Source organism: Zonotrichia leucophrys, chromosome 5, assembly GCF_028769735.1.
Source record: "Zonotrichia leucophrys gambelii isolate GWCS_2022_RI chromosome 5, RI_Zleu_2.0, whole genome shotgun sequence".
NCBI classification, from domain to species: domain Eukaryota; kingdom Metazoa; phylum Chordata; class Aves; order Passeriformes; family Passerellidae; genus Zonotrichia; species Zonotrichia leucophrys.
This window is the reverse complement of record NC_088175.1, coordinates 1,816,530-1,829,538: the sequence shown is the minus strand read 5'-3', so window position 1 is coordinate 1,829,538 and position 13,009 is coordinate 1,816,530. Positions and strand designations below refer to the sequence as shown.

Below are 13,009 nucleotides of genomic sequence, written 5' to 3'. Positions count from 1 at the left end.
CTGAAATCTCGTCACAGATGAGGACTTCACAGATTAAAGCAGAAAAAAGAAAGCGACCAGGAAATAAATGGGAAGCCCACTGCATAAAATCTGATGGCCACATGATAAAGAAAAGGTAAGATTTGGTTATTCCCAGATAAAGCCTGTATTTTTTCCTTGAATTGTTACTGTCCAAACATCACCTGATACAAAACACATCATAAAAATGCTTTACACAGCCAAAATGGACCAGCCAGACTACATGGACCATCTAAGAAATGAATTAGCTGAATGCATTATTTACCAGCTTGTTCAGCTGTACTGAAGAACTAATTCTGTAGTTATTATACAAAGTCAGAATGAAGAGTAAAAACATCTGTGTGCACTGGACAGTGGACTTGGACAGCACTGTTGATTTTTATCCCTTCTATGGCATTTATTTTAATAGATACATCACAGGTTTCAATTTTAGGTATTTGATGTTTTACAAAGATGGATTAATCTCATACTAGGAAAACTGAAGTACATTCATGTAAAATGACTTGCTCAAGTGCACCTGAAGTGCCAGTGTAGCCATCAGGCTGTGCTAGAACCTCCCTTCTGCAGAGTGTGCTGCCAGCAGCTTTATGAGCTGCTCACTGCACTGCTCACATCAAAAGCAGCACACAGGACACTGAGCAGAACTGAGCAATTCTGAGCTAACAGAATTAAGCACATGGAACAGCACAACACACACAAATACAGGTTCTGTCCCTCACTAATGGGACATTGCACTGGTTTTGCCATATTTTACCTTATATTGGTATAACTCCAACCCACGTTCTTTGTTACCCACCCTTGTTTGCATTTAGACTATTTTAGCTGGTTTATTTTAAGAAAATTTAAAGTTTTAAATGTCTACAAATACATACAAATAACTCTTCTAAACTTAAGAGTTACACAACCCTTCTGTAACTGTGGCACAGTTCAATCTTAGTTTTGCTTTTTTAAATACAATCCTTCCGAGAAGTGCAATCGATTTACAGAGGATGACAAATTCTACAGTCCTCTGACTTAATATCACATGGAATTTCATTTTAAAAGATGTCTTGACTGCTTGATTATAAAATAAAAATGAAGGCATGGCATTAGGGCTGTTGCAGGAAATAATTTCTCAAGCAGCATTACTGTCTACTTGAGGGAGAAATACCTGGCTTGGGAGGTCAGCAGAAATGGATGCGGGGGTAAAACAGGTCAGCAGGATTGTGAATAGATCAGACTGACTCAAAAGCTTTTGTATTGGCAGGTGTGAACAGGAGTGGGGTCTGGGACAGGCAGGACAGCAGATGCTGGCCTTGCTGAGGCCTTAATTTTAGTAATGTTCATTCTTGGGCATTACTGTTAAAAAAAAAAAAAGATGTGAGTGGTTTTGAGACGACACAAGGAGAAGACATAAGCATCTTAATAGGTTTAAACCTGTGCCACACCAGGAAGGATTGAAAGGAAGCAAAATTGTTTTGTCTATAGGTGAAAAAAATATATCTTAAGATATAAAGATGGATTTTGAGAGATGAGAAGCACAACCACTCACATCCATTACAGTTATACTTCAGTGGCCATGAGCTTTTAACTAGTGCTGCAGGTTCCTCAGCGGGAGCTGGACCAGGGAACTGGCTGGAAATTAGCAGTTTGGAAAGCAGTTTGACAACAGCTTAAATGACTTTGAATCAAGTCTGACACAGTCTCACTTCCTCCGTTATGCCAAAAGCTGAGTCAGGAAGCTGAGTAGGACAACAACTAGATATCCTTTGCAGGGTTAGTAATGCTGAGGGGATTCAGTACCTGCACAAACAGCAGGGATGTGGCTGACCCACCAAAGCAACCAGCTCTCAAACTGCCTTTGAGCTATTTTCCTAAAAAAAAGACTGTATGTCAGAAGGATTTGGTCATATCGACATAGGAGGGCTGCTACTCATAGATGTCAACTTGTTTTAAAACATAACATTGATATTAACACCATTGCAGAATCACACAATCAATGAGGCTGGAAGAGACCTCTGAGATCTAGGACTGAACACCACCTTGTCAACCAGACCACGGCACACCAGTCTTTCCTTAAACACCTCCAGGGACAGTAACTCCACCGATCTCCCTGGGCAGCCCATTCCAATGTCTAATCACCCTTCCTGTACAGGAATTCTTTCTAATGTCCAACCTAAACCTCCCCTGGCTCAGCAGGGATGTTCCCTGACATCCCCTACTTTGTCCCTTTATTTCTGTCACTTGTCTGAGAGAGAAGAGACTGAACCCTGGCTACACCCGCCTTTCAGGGAGTTACAGAGCACTAAAATCACCCCTGAGCCTCCTCTTCTCCAGACTAAACATCCCCAACTCCCTCGGCTGCTCCTCACAGGACCTGGTGCTGCAGATCCTTGCCCAGCTTCGTTACCCTGTAGACATTAGCTGTATTTTGGGAAAACCCCCAGCAAAAACCAACAAACCAAAACCATCAAACACCAAGCCATCGGGCAGATAAATTTAACCGAAGTTTACGATATTTAACTATGGCATCTACAAGCAGTCACTGTGCTGGTCCCTAGTTCCAAGTACATATAAATATACTCGGGAGGCAAAAAAAAAAAAAAAAAGGGATGCAGGCAGCGATCACACACTGGGCTGAGAAACCCAAGGGTGCAGAGCTGCAGCAGAGAAGAGTGAGGGGTGCAGTTTCCCAAAGCAGGGACCCGCCGGCTCGGTCCCTCCGGCGGCACCCAGCGCGGCCCCTCGCCCGCAGTCCGCCCCGGGCAGCGGCTCTGCGCCCCCCAAGAGGCTCCCACGGGGCTTTACCTCAGCCTGAGCGCGGTCTCCCCTCAGCAGCGCCGGGTTTTACTGCCCAGCCGACGGGCCCCGCCGCTCGCCCGGCACAGGGATGAGAGCGACGCGAAGGCGAGAAAGGCGAGAGAGGCGAGGGACGCGCGGGGCTGCGGGGCCGCGCTGCCGGGGGAGGGGGCGGCCCTTTCCCGGCGCTCCCGGCGGCCAAGGCGGCTCCGGGCGCCACTGAGGCGGCGCGTCCCGGCGGCGGCTCCGGTGGGCGGTCGGGGGCGGTCCGCGGGCGGGGGGCGGTGGCAGCAGCGCGCTCGGTTGTGAGCGAGAGCGAGTGCGTGCGAGCGAGTGCCATGGCCGGAGCCCGCTGAGAGCCACAATAGGAGCGAGACCCCGACGCCCACCGGGACCCTCCGCTCGCTCTCCCCCGCGCCAGCCGCCGGCGGAACAGCAGCGCTTCCCCGCCCTGCCCGGCACTGCCTCCCCCCGCGCCCGCCGCTCCCCCTCGGCTCGGCTCGGCTCCCTCCCGCCTCGCAGGGCCCTTCTCCGGGAATGTGAAGAGGCAGCAGCACCGCAGGCAGCGGGGAGTGCACGGGACTGAGCGGAGCCGCCCGCGCCTGAACCCGCCGCCGACGCCGCCCTGCGCCGGGGAGGCCGCGCTGCCGCCGCCGCCGAGGCCGAGGCCTACAGGGCTCCTGCGCCGCCGCGGCAGCGACCGAGCCCGGCGAGAACCGCACTCGGGCCGCCGCCGCCGCCAGGCATCGGCCGCGCTCCGCCAAGGCCGCCGCCGCCTCCCTCCGTCTCCGGCTTCTCTACCAGGAGCGTCAAGGTAACTCCATCGGCGGCCCGGCGGTGCGGGAGGAGGAGGCGCGGGGGGCTGCGGGAGGACATGTTCCAGCTGCGGAGATCCCGTCTGGAAATGACAGCCGAGAGCGGATAATTGCGCCTCTGCTCCCTTCCCCGCCGATAGCCGTCGGTATTTTCACTTCCCCCCCCACCCCCCCACCCCCGGGACCGGCGGATCTGATGAGCGTGGCTTCGTATTTACCAAAATACTCGGGGAATGGAGCGGAGGAAGCGGGGAGCGGTGGCCGGGTTTGCAGCTTTTCCCCCTCGCACACAATAAATAATCTCGGGCTTTATTCCCCCCCTCCCCCCCACTGTTGGTGGAAACAGAGTATTTCCCTGTGATAGTGTATGCGGGGCAGCGAATGTTCATTTGGAGAGGCGAAAAAAAAGATCAGTGTTTACTGTAAGGTTGTTAGGCTGGATGTAGTCTTGTTGAATTAGAATTAGATTTTAATAATTTATAAAGCAGGTTAGGGAAACTGTTACTAAATTTACAGCAGAGAAGTGTCAGTAAAGCTCCTTGCTGACACAATGATCCTGCAGTTTAAGTGATCTACTTTAGTCGCTGTCCATTATTACTATTTTTATTATTTTTCGTAATTTGATTTGGAGAGAGCGTGCAAACATTTCTGCAGGGATGGTTACACTTTAATGATGCACGTGATGAGGAGGGGAAGCTTTCTGATGAGATGAGATGGGGCCAAACCGATTCACGTTTAGGGAATATATTTTTGCTGATATATTCAGAATTTGGTTTATGTAACAGGTAACTTTGTGTGTTTTTTGGCGGACTGTTGAAATCTTAGAAGTGGGTTACTAAAGTACAGGCCATTCTATTCCAGTTTATCTGACTTTTTTATTTATTAATCTTGGCTGGGGCCTGAATGCCCTGGTGATGCTGGCTTCTTTTTTTTTTTTTTTTGCCTGGGTGATAAACAAGACCAGTTTAAGGTACAGGTTCATGTTGCTGATAGTATATTATATTTAGAAAGCCTAAGCTGGTAGTGAAAGAATACCTCAGGAGAAATCAAAAAGATGGAATAAGGTTTTTTTTCATTATTGTAATGCCAGCTGCACAGTTCAGCTTCTGGGTGCTGCACATGCTTCCTTGAAGAAGCTATGGAGTTTATACTCCATTTTTGATAGATTCACTGCACCTATATGGAATTTTGCATTAAATAGTTCTTATCTTTTGGAGCTTGTTTACACTGTTGCAACAAATCTTGCTTTCGAAAGCTTTTCTTACAAAAGACAAACCCAAATAATGCCTGTTTCAGTGGATTTAGTAATCTACCAAGCACCAAGCACACGAGTAACCAGATCATTTCAATAAAAATAATAAGTACTCGAAAGCGTTCTGTATGTTGTGGAATCAACTTCTTGTAGCACACGAGGAGTCACTTTGGTAATTGAAGTCAACAGACATTGGGGATGAGTAATGCTTTCCAAGGACATGCTCTAAGACCCTGATCCTGCGAGTGCTTACGCCGATGCTTAACTTTGCACGGGTGCCTGTCCTGGCCGAAATCGCCAGAGCTGCCCTCGTTAATGGTCGTGTTAATTAATGAATGCAGATGAGGCTGCTGGAGTGAACTGTGCACCGAGCTGCTGCTGGTAACGTGTAGGCCTGAATTCCTCCTGTCTCCTCTGCCTTGAGTATTACTCATGGGTTTCATCGAGCTCTGATGGGCCTTTTTAACAGGCAGGACCAGACTGGTAAATAAAATAGCTGGATGCATTAATTCAGTGTTTGCTAGAGGTGCAGAATCAGCTGCAGGAGTACCACCAAGGCAGGTTTTGTAGGAAGAAGCAATGCCTATTGCCTAGGCCAGCTGAAGTTGGGAAACAAACTTACTTTTGCTTGCAGAAGCCTTTTTTGGCTCTCTGCCTCTCCCTGCAAACCTTGTGTGTCTCATGCCCTTAGAGCAGTTACTGCTACCACACTGCCAGTCGTCCAGAAATGCCAGGACATGGAATAACCACATGTAAAGGCACTCACAGGAAAACAACTGAGTGTTTCTGAAGTGGAGAATAAAGAAGGAATATGCACAATTTGTGTCAGTGTTAGTGAAATTGTGAAGCACAGCAGTACTTTTTACTATAGTTTCCTAAATTTCTATAAAATCTTGTATGTAGGTGTGGCAAATAATTGGAGTTTTTGTTCTGTCCTGTGTTTTTTGTCCTTAATGCCAAAAAACCATCTGTGCCTTTTTGTGTACCCATTCTTTAGCAGAGTAAGTTGAAATGACTTCATCCCAAGGAGTGCATAATTTAAAGCTACAGTCTAGTCTGCAGGTGTGTGAAGTTCTGTTCTGATGAAGTTCTGAATGCAGTGATGTCAGCATTAGGTCTGAAATTTATGGCAAATAGGAGACACAAATAAAAATGTAAGCAATAGGAATTACTACACTAATAATTAAGTTTATTCTATCCATAAGATCGGTTAGACCTCTCAACAGTTTATCTGTGTGAGTTGTCAACAGGAAGAAGATATTTGGAAAGTTTAGATGAATCTTTACCTGTTTCACTCATTTGGGACACACTTTTAACACATGCTTTCCTTCAGTAGGGATATGTCCTCAGCACCAACTACTCCTCCATCAGTGGATAAAGTAGACGGATTTTCTCGGAAGTCCGTCAGAAAAGCCAGACAGAAGAGGTCACAAAGCTCCTCCCAGTTCAGGTCTCAGGGCAAGCCTATCGAGTTAACTCCCCTGCCTCTGCTAAAAGGTAAGATCAAAGACAGTTTTTAATAAATTAAACAATTTTTGCTCTACAACCAACTTAGAAAATCAAAGTATTGTCAGGAATTGCAGGGAAGTTTTGCAGGCATTGAGAAATGTTTCATACCAGATGTATATGTATTTAAGCTCTACAAAATATTTTATCTGTGACTTGAGGGTGTGGTAATTGTTTGCAATACTTTTGGAAGTTTTAAATGCTGATGTTAACCCCTACCACGACTTGAATTTTCAAGGCTCTCAGGCTTTGTGCAAGAGTGTTTTGGTTTGTGAATCCTCAGCAGCTGACATAAATCAGCAGTAATTTTGGTAAGGGTAAATGGACTTGTGAACTGAAGGAAATTGGTTTTTAGTGTCTTTCCTTGGTGTGTGGATCTGCACCCTGTGATAGTGGTGCCAACTTCAGCCCCTACAGCAAGAGAGGAGGTGGGATCCCCTCTCTTACCATTTGTGCATGGATAGGTCCCAGGTCCTGCCTTCTGCTGGATTTTGAAATGGAAAGGTCCCATGAGCTGCAGCCTCCCAAGGGGAAAGATGCTGCCAATGTGGTCTTAGGCAAGGCCCTGCTGTTTTGAGATCTTGCATATCCCAATGCTGGTTGAGTTTCTGCTGGCAGATTTAACCTCTGGTTTGAGAAGGAAAAATATTATCCAGAATACTCTTCTTAAAGGCATGTCAGTATCTCTGTGATACCTTGATTGCTTCTCCATAATTTTAGTTGTCACTGAATTTCAGTACAAATCCAGGGGTCAGAGGCACCTCTCAGAATGTCTGTCTGGTGAGGAAGGGGAAATCACCTTTCAGAAGTCTTCAACACCAACTTCTCAAATGGTTTATTTACTTCTGTGTGTTTTTTTCATTGCTATTCTTCATTTCTGCTCTAAGTAGTGAATATAGGCATGGCTGGTGCTGATAATTCTGGAAAATAGGAAGTTTATTAGGTTTAATGCTGTCCCTTTTCTTCCTTTTTGGGCAAGTGTATTCCCCACATTCTCTCATCTACCTTGTTTGACAAATGTGTTAATCAGAGTATTGGAATATGTAACAAATGTGGAATTGTGCTTTAGTTGGTTCTCAACCCCACTTCATAAGGATACAGTAGTTGCAAAAAAAAACAAACCAATGAACCTCAACACCCCCAAAAATCTTTCACTTTAATGTGTATCTTTAAATTTAATTAAAAGTAGGATTCTTTAACAGGAACAGGCTTAGTTCCAGTGGAGCTGTCATTGCAATATTTTGGGCTTCTTTCTGTGGCTCCCTGTAGGAATGCACAAATGGAGTATCCTGAGTCAAACTGAATGTGCACCCAGCCCCCCTGCACTGTGCTTGGTGGTGACTTTTATCCAGTATTTCTCAGTTTAGGGTTGGTTGCTGCCACTGGATTTGACTTTGTAGTCTGCAGTGAGTATTATTTGTGATTCTTTGGGTGATCCTGTGCAGGGCCAGCAGTTGGACTTCAATGATCCTGTGGGTTCCTTTCAACTCAGGTTATTCTGCTATTCTAAAAATTTTTTTTCTCTTTGTTGTTCAGCTCTTTTGTTGTTTAGTGAAAATATGATAAAGAAGCAAATACTTCTTTCAAATAATTTTAAAGCTCAGTTTTACGCTTTTTTAGGTAATTTTTGATATGCAGGTTATTTCATGCCAGTTGCTACATTTTGGAAGGTGACTGGAGTTTATCCTATGGCTTAAATGATGGGATTAGTGGAAAACATTTGGATTTCTATTTGTACAAATGAAGAAATTGATGTTGTAATTATTTCTCTCTATTCTGTAGTCCCATTCAGGGAGTAAAGCAGGCACAAGCATGAGTAAATCAGTGAGACCTCGCCTTGCAGAAACACAGGCGTGTCCAGGTGCTTCATGTGACTACTGCAGCCAGTCCTGAGGATTGAGATATAAAACTATAATAAGATAAAACAAACAGATGGGGAGCAGAGAGTGTTGGTGAGACATTTATGATTAGTGTCATAATGAGTTACAGTGGTCCAGCTTCAAATGAAGAATGTGATCCTGGGCGTTGCTTTTCCCTCTTTGCCTTAATGTGGGTTCCCAGAGGTGCAGGGATCTACCTGTGCAGATTAATTGGTGGGATTTGGGCCCAACAATCTCTCTGAACAGCAGAGCTATTGGTCCCTGCAGAAGGGACACTGGCAGCTAAAAATCATGCTGCTGTTTGGAAATATTCTTGACCTACATTAATATTTGTAACATTCAGGGTTGTTAAGTCTGCAAGAAGTGAGGAAATTATTTTCTCCTGTGTTGTTCATCCTTTTCTTGACCAATTCCATCAATGTCCTGATTTTTTTTAAACTCTTATGGTTACACTCACCTTCCAACAAGTGACTAGTCTTATTTCTTCTGCCCAGTAACCATATGATTTCCAGTTTTATCCTGGAAAATTTTGTCTTTTACACCCAAATAGAGAAGAGATACCTGCAAAGTAGCTTTTTAAAGTCTCAGAAAACTGAACTTAGTTTGGAGATGTGCAATTGATCACCTTCCTGGTTTGGGTAAATTTCAGGTTTAATTAAATCTCTTCAGAAATATTTCAGTATGGGAACTTTTTAGAGGACAGACCTCAAATTCATATTCATCATCTGTATTTCATATGCATCATGGAGGGGTCTTATACAAATATCCATGCTATGCTCCCTTCTGTGTTTTTTTTTTTTTAATTTTTTGGTGGATATATTGCATATTGACATTGTCAGGCTACTTTATCTCAAACAGCACTTTATGGCCTTCAGTATCTTCTGTGATTACAAGAATCATGTATGCAGAAAACTGGGTAACTGCTTGGTCCATTCCTTGCAAGTTTTTATACTCTGCCTGTCACCATAATGATCTGAGCACCTTCCAGGAGTGTATTAAGTGACGTGACTACACATCTGTCACATCTTATCTGCTCTCCTTCCTCTCCCTAGGGGCAGAGTCACATAGAGTGAAATGGCTTGTTTTGGTAGTGTTTTAATGCAGTCTGTTGCCTTCTGTGAGCTTACATGCCTGTATTGCAAAAACAGATAGATACACCAGCCTTGTTGTTGTGCTTTGGTAATAAAAATATTTTGGGAAAGAAAAATAAGGGGGATGCTGTGTTTTGATGCTCTGTACATGTCTGAAGGATAAGCTGCTATTTAGGAAATGGAATAAGAACAACTGGAATTTTCAGTGTTGCTCATTTCAGGGAAAAAAACGTATACAGAAATGAAGTTGTTACTCTCATATTTTTTTTTAAAAGTGTGTGGATGGTATCAGTTTGCAAACAAACATTTAATGTATTTGGAAAACAAGATGTTCCTTCTGAGGCTCTGCTGGGCTGAGTTCAGGCTTTCAAAAGCCCTAAGTCAAAAAACTGCTGTTTGCTTAGAGTAAAGACAAATTTTTAGATGATTTCATTATATTTTTATTTATTGCATTGTGACTAAATCTAATTTGCAGTTATCTTTAAAAATCTGACTCTTGTCCAATATAACACTTTAAGCCCAGCGTTTTCTCCTTTGTTTGGAGTGTAGAGGAGTGGGATGGGAGGTGCACATGGGAGTTGTGGCACAGGTGCATTTTGCCTGTGTGTGCTCCTCTGTAGTTTCTCACATGCATTTTTTGAAGGTTGCATGCTTTCCCCAGTGGATCTCGCAGTGCATGATGGATTTGGGCTGTCCTTTGAAGAGGCTGCTGGTTTTCCCCAGGCTGACAGGTGCCTTAGGTGTAACTGGCTTGTGACAGAGCAGTCCTGGTGAAGGGCCCTTTCTTGGGATTGAGTAATTCCATCTGTGTGCCTGTTTGCTAACCAGGTTTGTGGTGTGCCTCAAATCGAGCTTGCTCTGTAGAGGAAAATAGGATTGTAGCTGCATTGGATAGGTGTATTATTTATTGGAGGACTATTTTGCTTTCATTTTGTATAGCTGCTCTTTTTACTTAGAAGTCTCTAGAGGTGGAGCAGCAGGAGTGCAATGTTAGAAAGCATTTGGCTGGAAAAAGAGTGTATTGTAAGTGCTGGACATGTGAAAACAGAGCAATTTCAGTATTACCTGCAAAAGGGGGAGGGGGAGCTCATTTGTGTTTCTGCCTGGTGTCTGTAGAGGCAGGGGAGTGTTCAGAGGATGAAAACTTACATAGAGATGATTAAAAACATCATGTGTCTTACAAATGCACATTTAGCATCCTGAGAAATTGCACAGAGCACTTGCATGCAGCTCACAGCATCGTTGCCCACCCTTGTCCTCATTACAAATACAGAAGTTAGGGAAAGCAAACCATCCAAAAGCCAGACTGTTCATTGTTAAATCATTTGTATCCCATTTTTCTAATTCAGGGTGTGTTTTTTTCCTGTCATCCTTCCACATTTTCCAATGATTTGATGTAATTACTGAAGGTTACTTTCATGTTCTCTGCAACTATTGTATATTTTTGTTGAAAATGTTTCAAAGTATGATTTTTATTTTTAGATGATTTTTCCTCCTTAAAATAAGTGCTCAGAGCAGAAGTTCTCTGTCAACAGTACCAATTGCTTTGCTACCTCAATATTATGAAATTTTTTGAGCTTCTAATACATTTATCAGATAGTTTCCATGGCATTAAAGAATTGGTGTAGTGGCAACAAAAGAGCATTGCATAGTCAAAAAGGGAAAAATCTCTTTCCACTTGCTGTTTGCTTTTGATCATTAAATTATTTCCCTATAGCTGAGATTTTATTATAAGCTTTTCTTGTGAATGTTATCTATTGGTCAAATGCTGAGGTTCCTAAAGAGTAAAAAATTCTAACAATTTGAAAAGACTCTCAACTGAGAACTGCAAGATGTGCACCTTCTTGCTCAAATGCAGTTACTTTTGAATTTTTAAAATATTCCTTTAGCATAAAAAAAGTATCCAGGCCTTTGCAGACCTATGGATGCCACCTGAAACTTGTAATATGAGAAATAGTTCTGATTTGAGTTGTAGAAGAAGAAGGACAGAGTTTGTTTTCTGTTGGCTTCCATGGGAGCTGCCTGCTTATCTTGTCTGTGCTGCTCTTCATTTGAGACATTTGGAATGTTTTACAGATATCAGATATACAAATATCAGTAAACTGTTAATAAAATCACTGAGCTAAATGCTCTCTTCTCATAAATAAACAGGAATTTAGGGTCATAGTGGTTATGATTTCCCAAAATAAAATTCAGCCTTATTTACAGAATTAGAAATAGATCTTAGGACTTCTAATTTATTGCATGGAAGAAACACTGGAATTTGGTTTGAGCTGCATGTACATAATCAGGGATGAATCCTGGAACTGCTTCTGGGAATTTTATGCCCATTCTGGTTGATATAAATCTGGACATAACAGGCCATCTCTGTGTAAGATTTGGGAACAGGGCCACAATCTCAAAATGAAGAAGTACTTAGTCCATTTAGTATATTTTTTTATGAATATGTATAATGTTCTAGTCATAAGTAATAAATTTCTTCACTTTCTTTGTGCTCTTGTCAGTTGGTTTTTGAATATGCACTTAACTTTCTTTATAACCTGTTTACATCTGTTGATTGTGGAAATTTTTTTCCAGTAATCTTAAAGGTTTCTGGGTGTTTCAATACACTAATTACATTCTGATTTTTTGATTTTTTTTTATTTTATTTTTTATACTTTTGATTGCTTGTTACTGTCTCCCACATTGGGAATGTATTTTTGGAGGACAACATTTGTAGAGAATGGGCAGGTTAAGTAGAAGAAATACCCTCTCATCTTAACAGTGTATGGGTGAAAATGCAGTTGGTGAGGAATTCTGTCAGCTTACCCACAATCTTCCAACGTTTCCAGTCAGTTCTCTGTATTCATTTCTGAGTCTCTCTAGGACTGGCAGTTTTCCTATGGCCAGAGTGGTGTGGGTTATTTTTTGTTTTTTGGGGGAAGGTGGTTTGGATTTGTTTTGTTTTGCTTTGCTTTTGAAGCCTCCAGTGTAATTGTTTTACTTCCGGAATTTCTCAGCCTGGCTTCTGGAAGTGTTTAGTGATGATGATTCCCACCTTTTCCTTTTCTTTTTTTCTTTTTAATAATTTTTAAAGTGAAGTAAGTTGTAATTATATAAAATGTGTTTCTGTACTCTTCACAAAATTAAGTCTAAAATCTTGATAATTTTCTGCAGAGTGTTTAGACTTTATCATAGAATCACAGAGTCACAGAGCAGTTTGGGTTGGAAGGGACCTTAAAGATCATCTCATTCCAGCCCCCTGCCATGGACAGGGACACCTTCCACTGACCAGGTTGCTCAGAGCTCCATCCAACCTGGCCATCATCATGAAAAACTTTTGGTTTCAGTCTGTACTTGTACAGTATGTCTTTATAATGTTCCCAGTAATACTTATCTCTCTAATAATATTGCCATTTTCTTTTCTGTGCCCAAGTGTAACTCTGTGGGTCTGTAATAAAACCTCCTGTTTCTGTAATAAGTACCTCCTTTATATTCCTTCCCTGAAGTACCTTCAACAAATACAAGTTCTGGTTCAGCCAGGCTATTATTTCTATATAGTGCACATGCTTGTTGAAGTATAGTGCTGCCTTTATAATTGATTATGTTATGGAGCTTTACTGTTGTGAAAGAACACAATTTCCATATCTCTGGAATTATATGTGTATTTATAAAATCTGTGTTTGTGTA

General features: G+C 42.7%; 1 protein-coding gene across 2 annotated transcripts in view; it reads left to right on the top strand.

The window, feature by feature from the left end:
- The first annotated feature begins 3,056 nt into the window (after window positions 1-3,056).
- The window catches only part of PPP2R5E (protein phosphatase 2 regulatory subunit B'epsilon), a 71,350-nt gene continuing 61,397 nt past the window's right edge, over window positions 3,057-13,009 (top strand). The window contains exons 1-2 of one of the 2 annotated variants that reach the window (XM_064713384.1): window positions 3,057-3,610; window positions 6,200-6,360. In XM_064713384.1, the coding sequence (XP_064569454.1) occupies window positions 6,204-6,360 (157 nt within the window). In that variant the 5' untranslated portion in view covers window positions 3,057-3,610; window positions 6,200-6,203. Of the gene's footprint in view, window positions 3,611-6,196; window positions 6,361-13,009 lie in introns of both variants that reach the window. The other variant, XM_064713385.1, reaches the window with a different exon arrangement.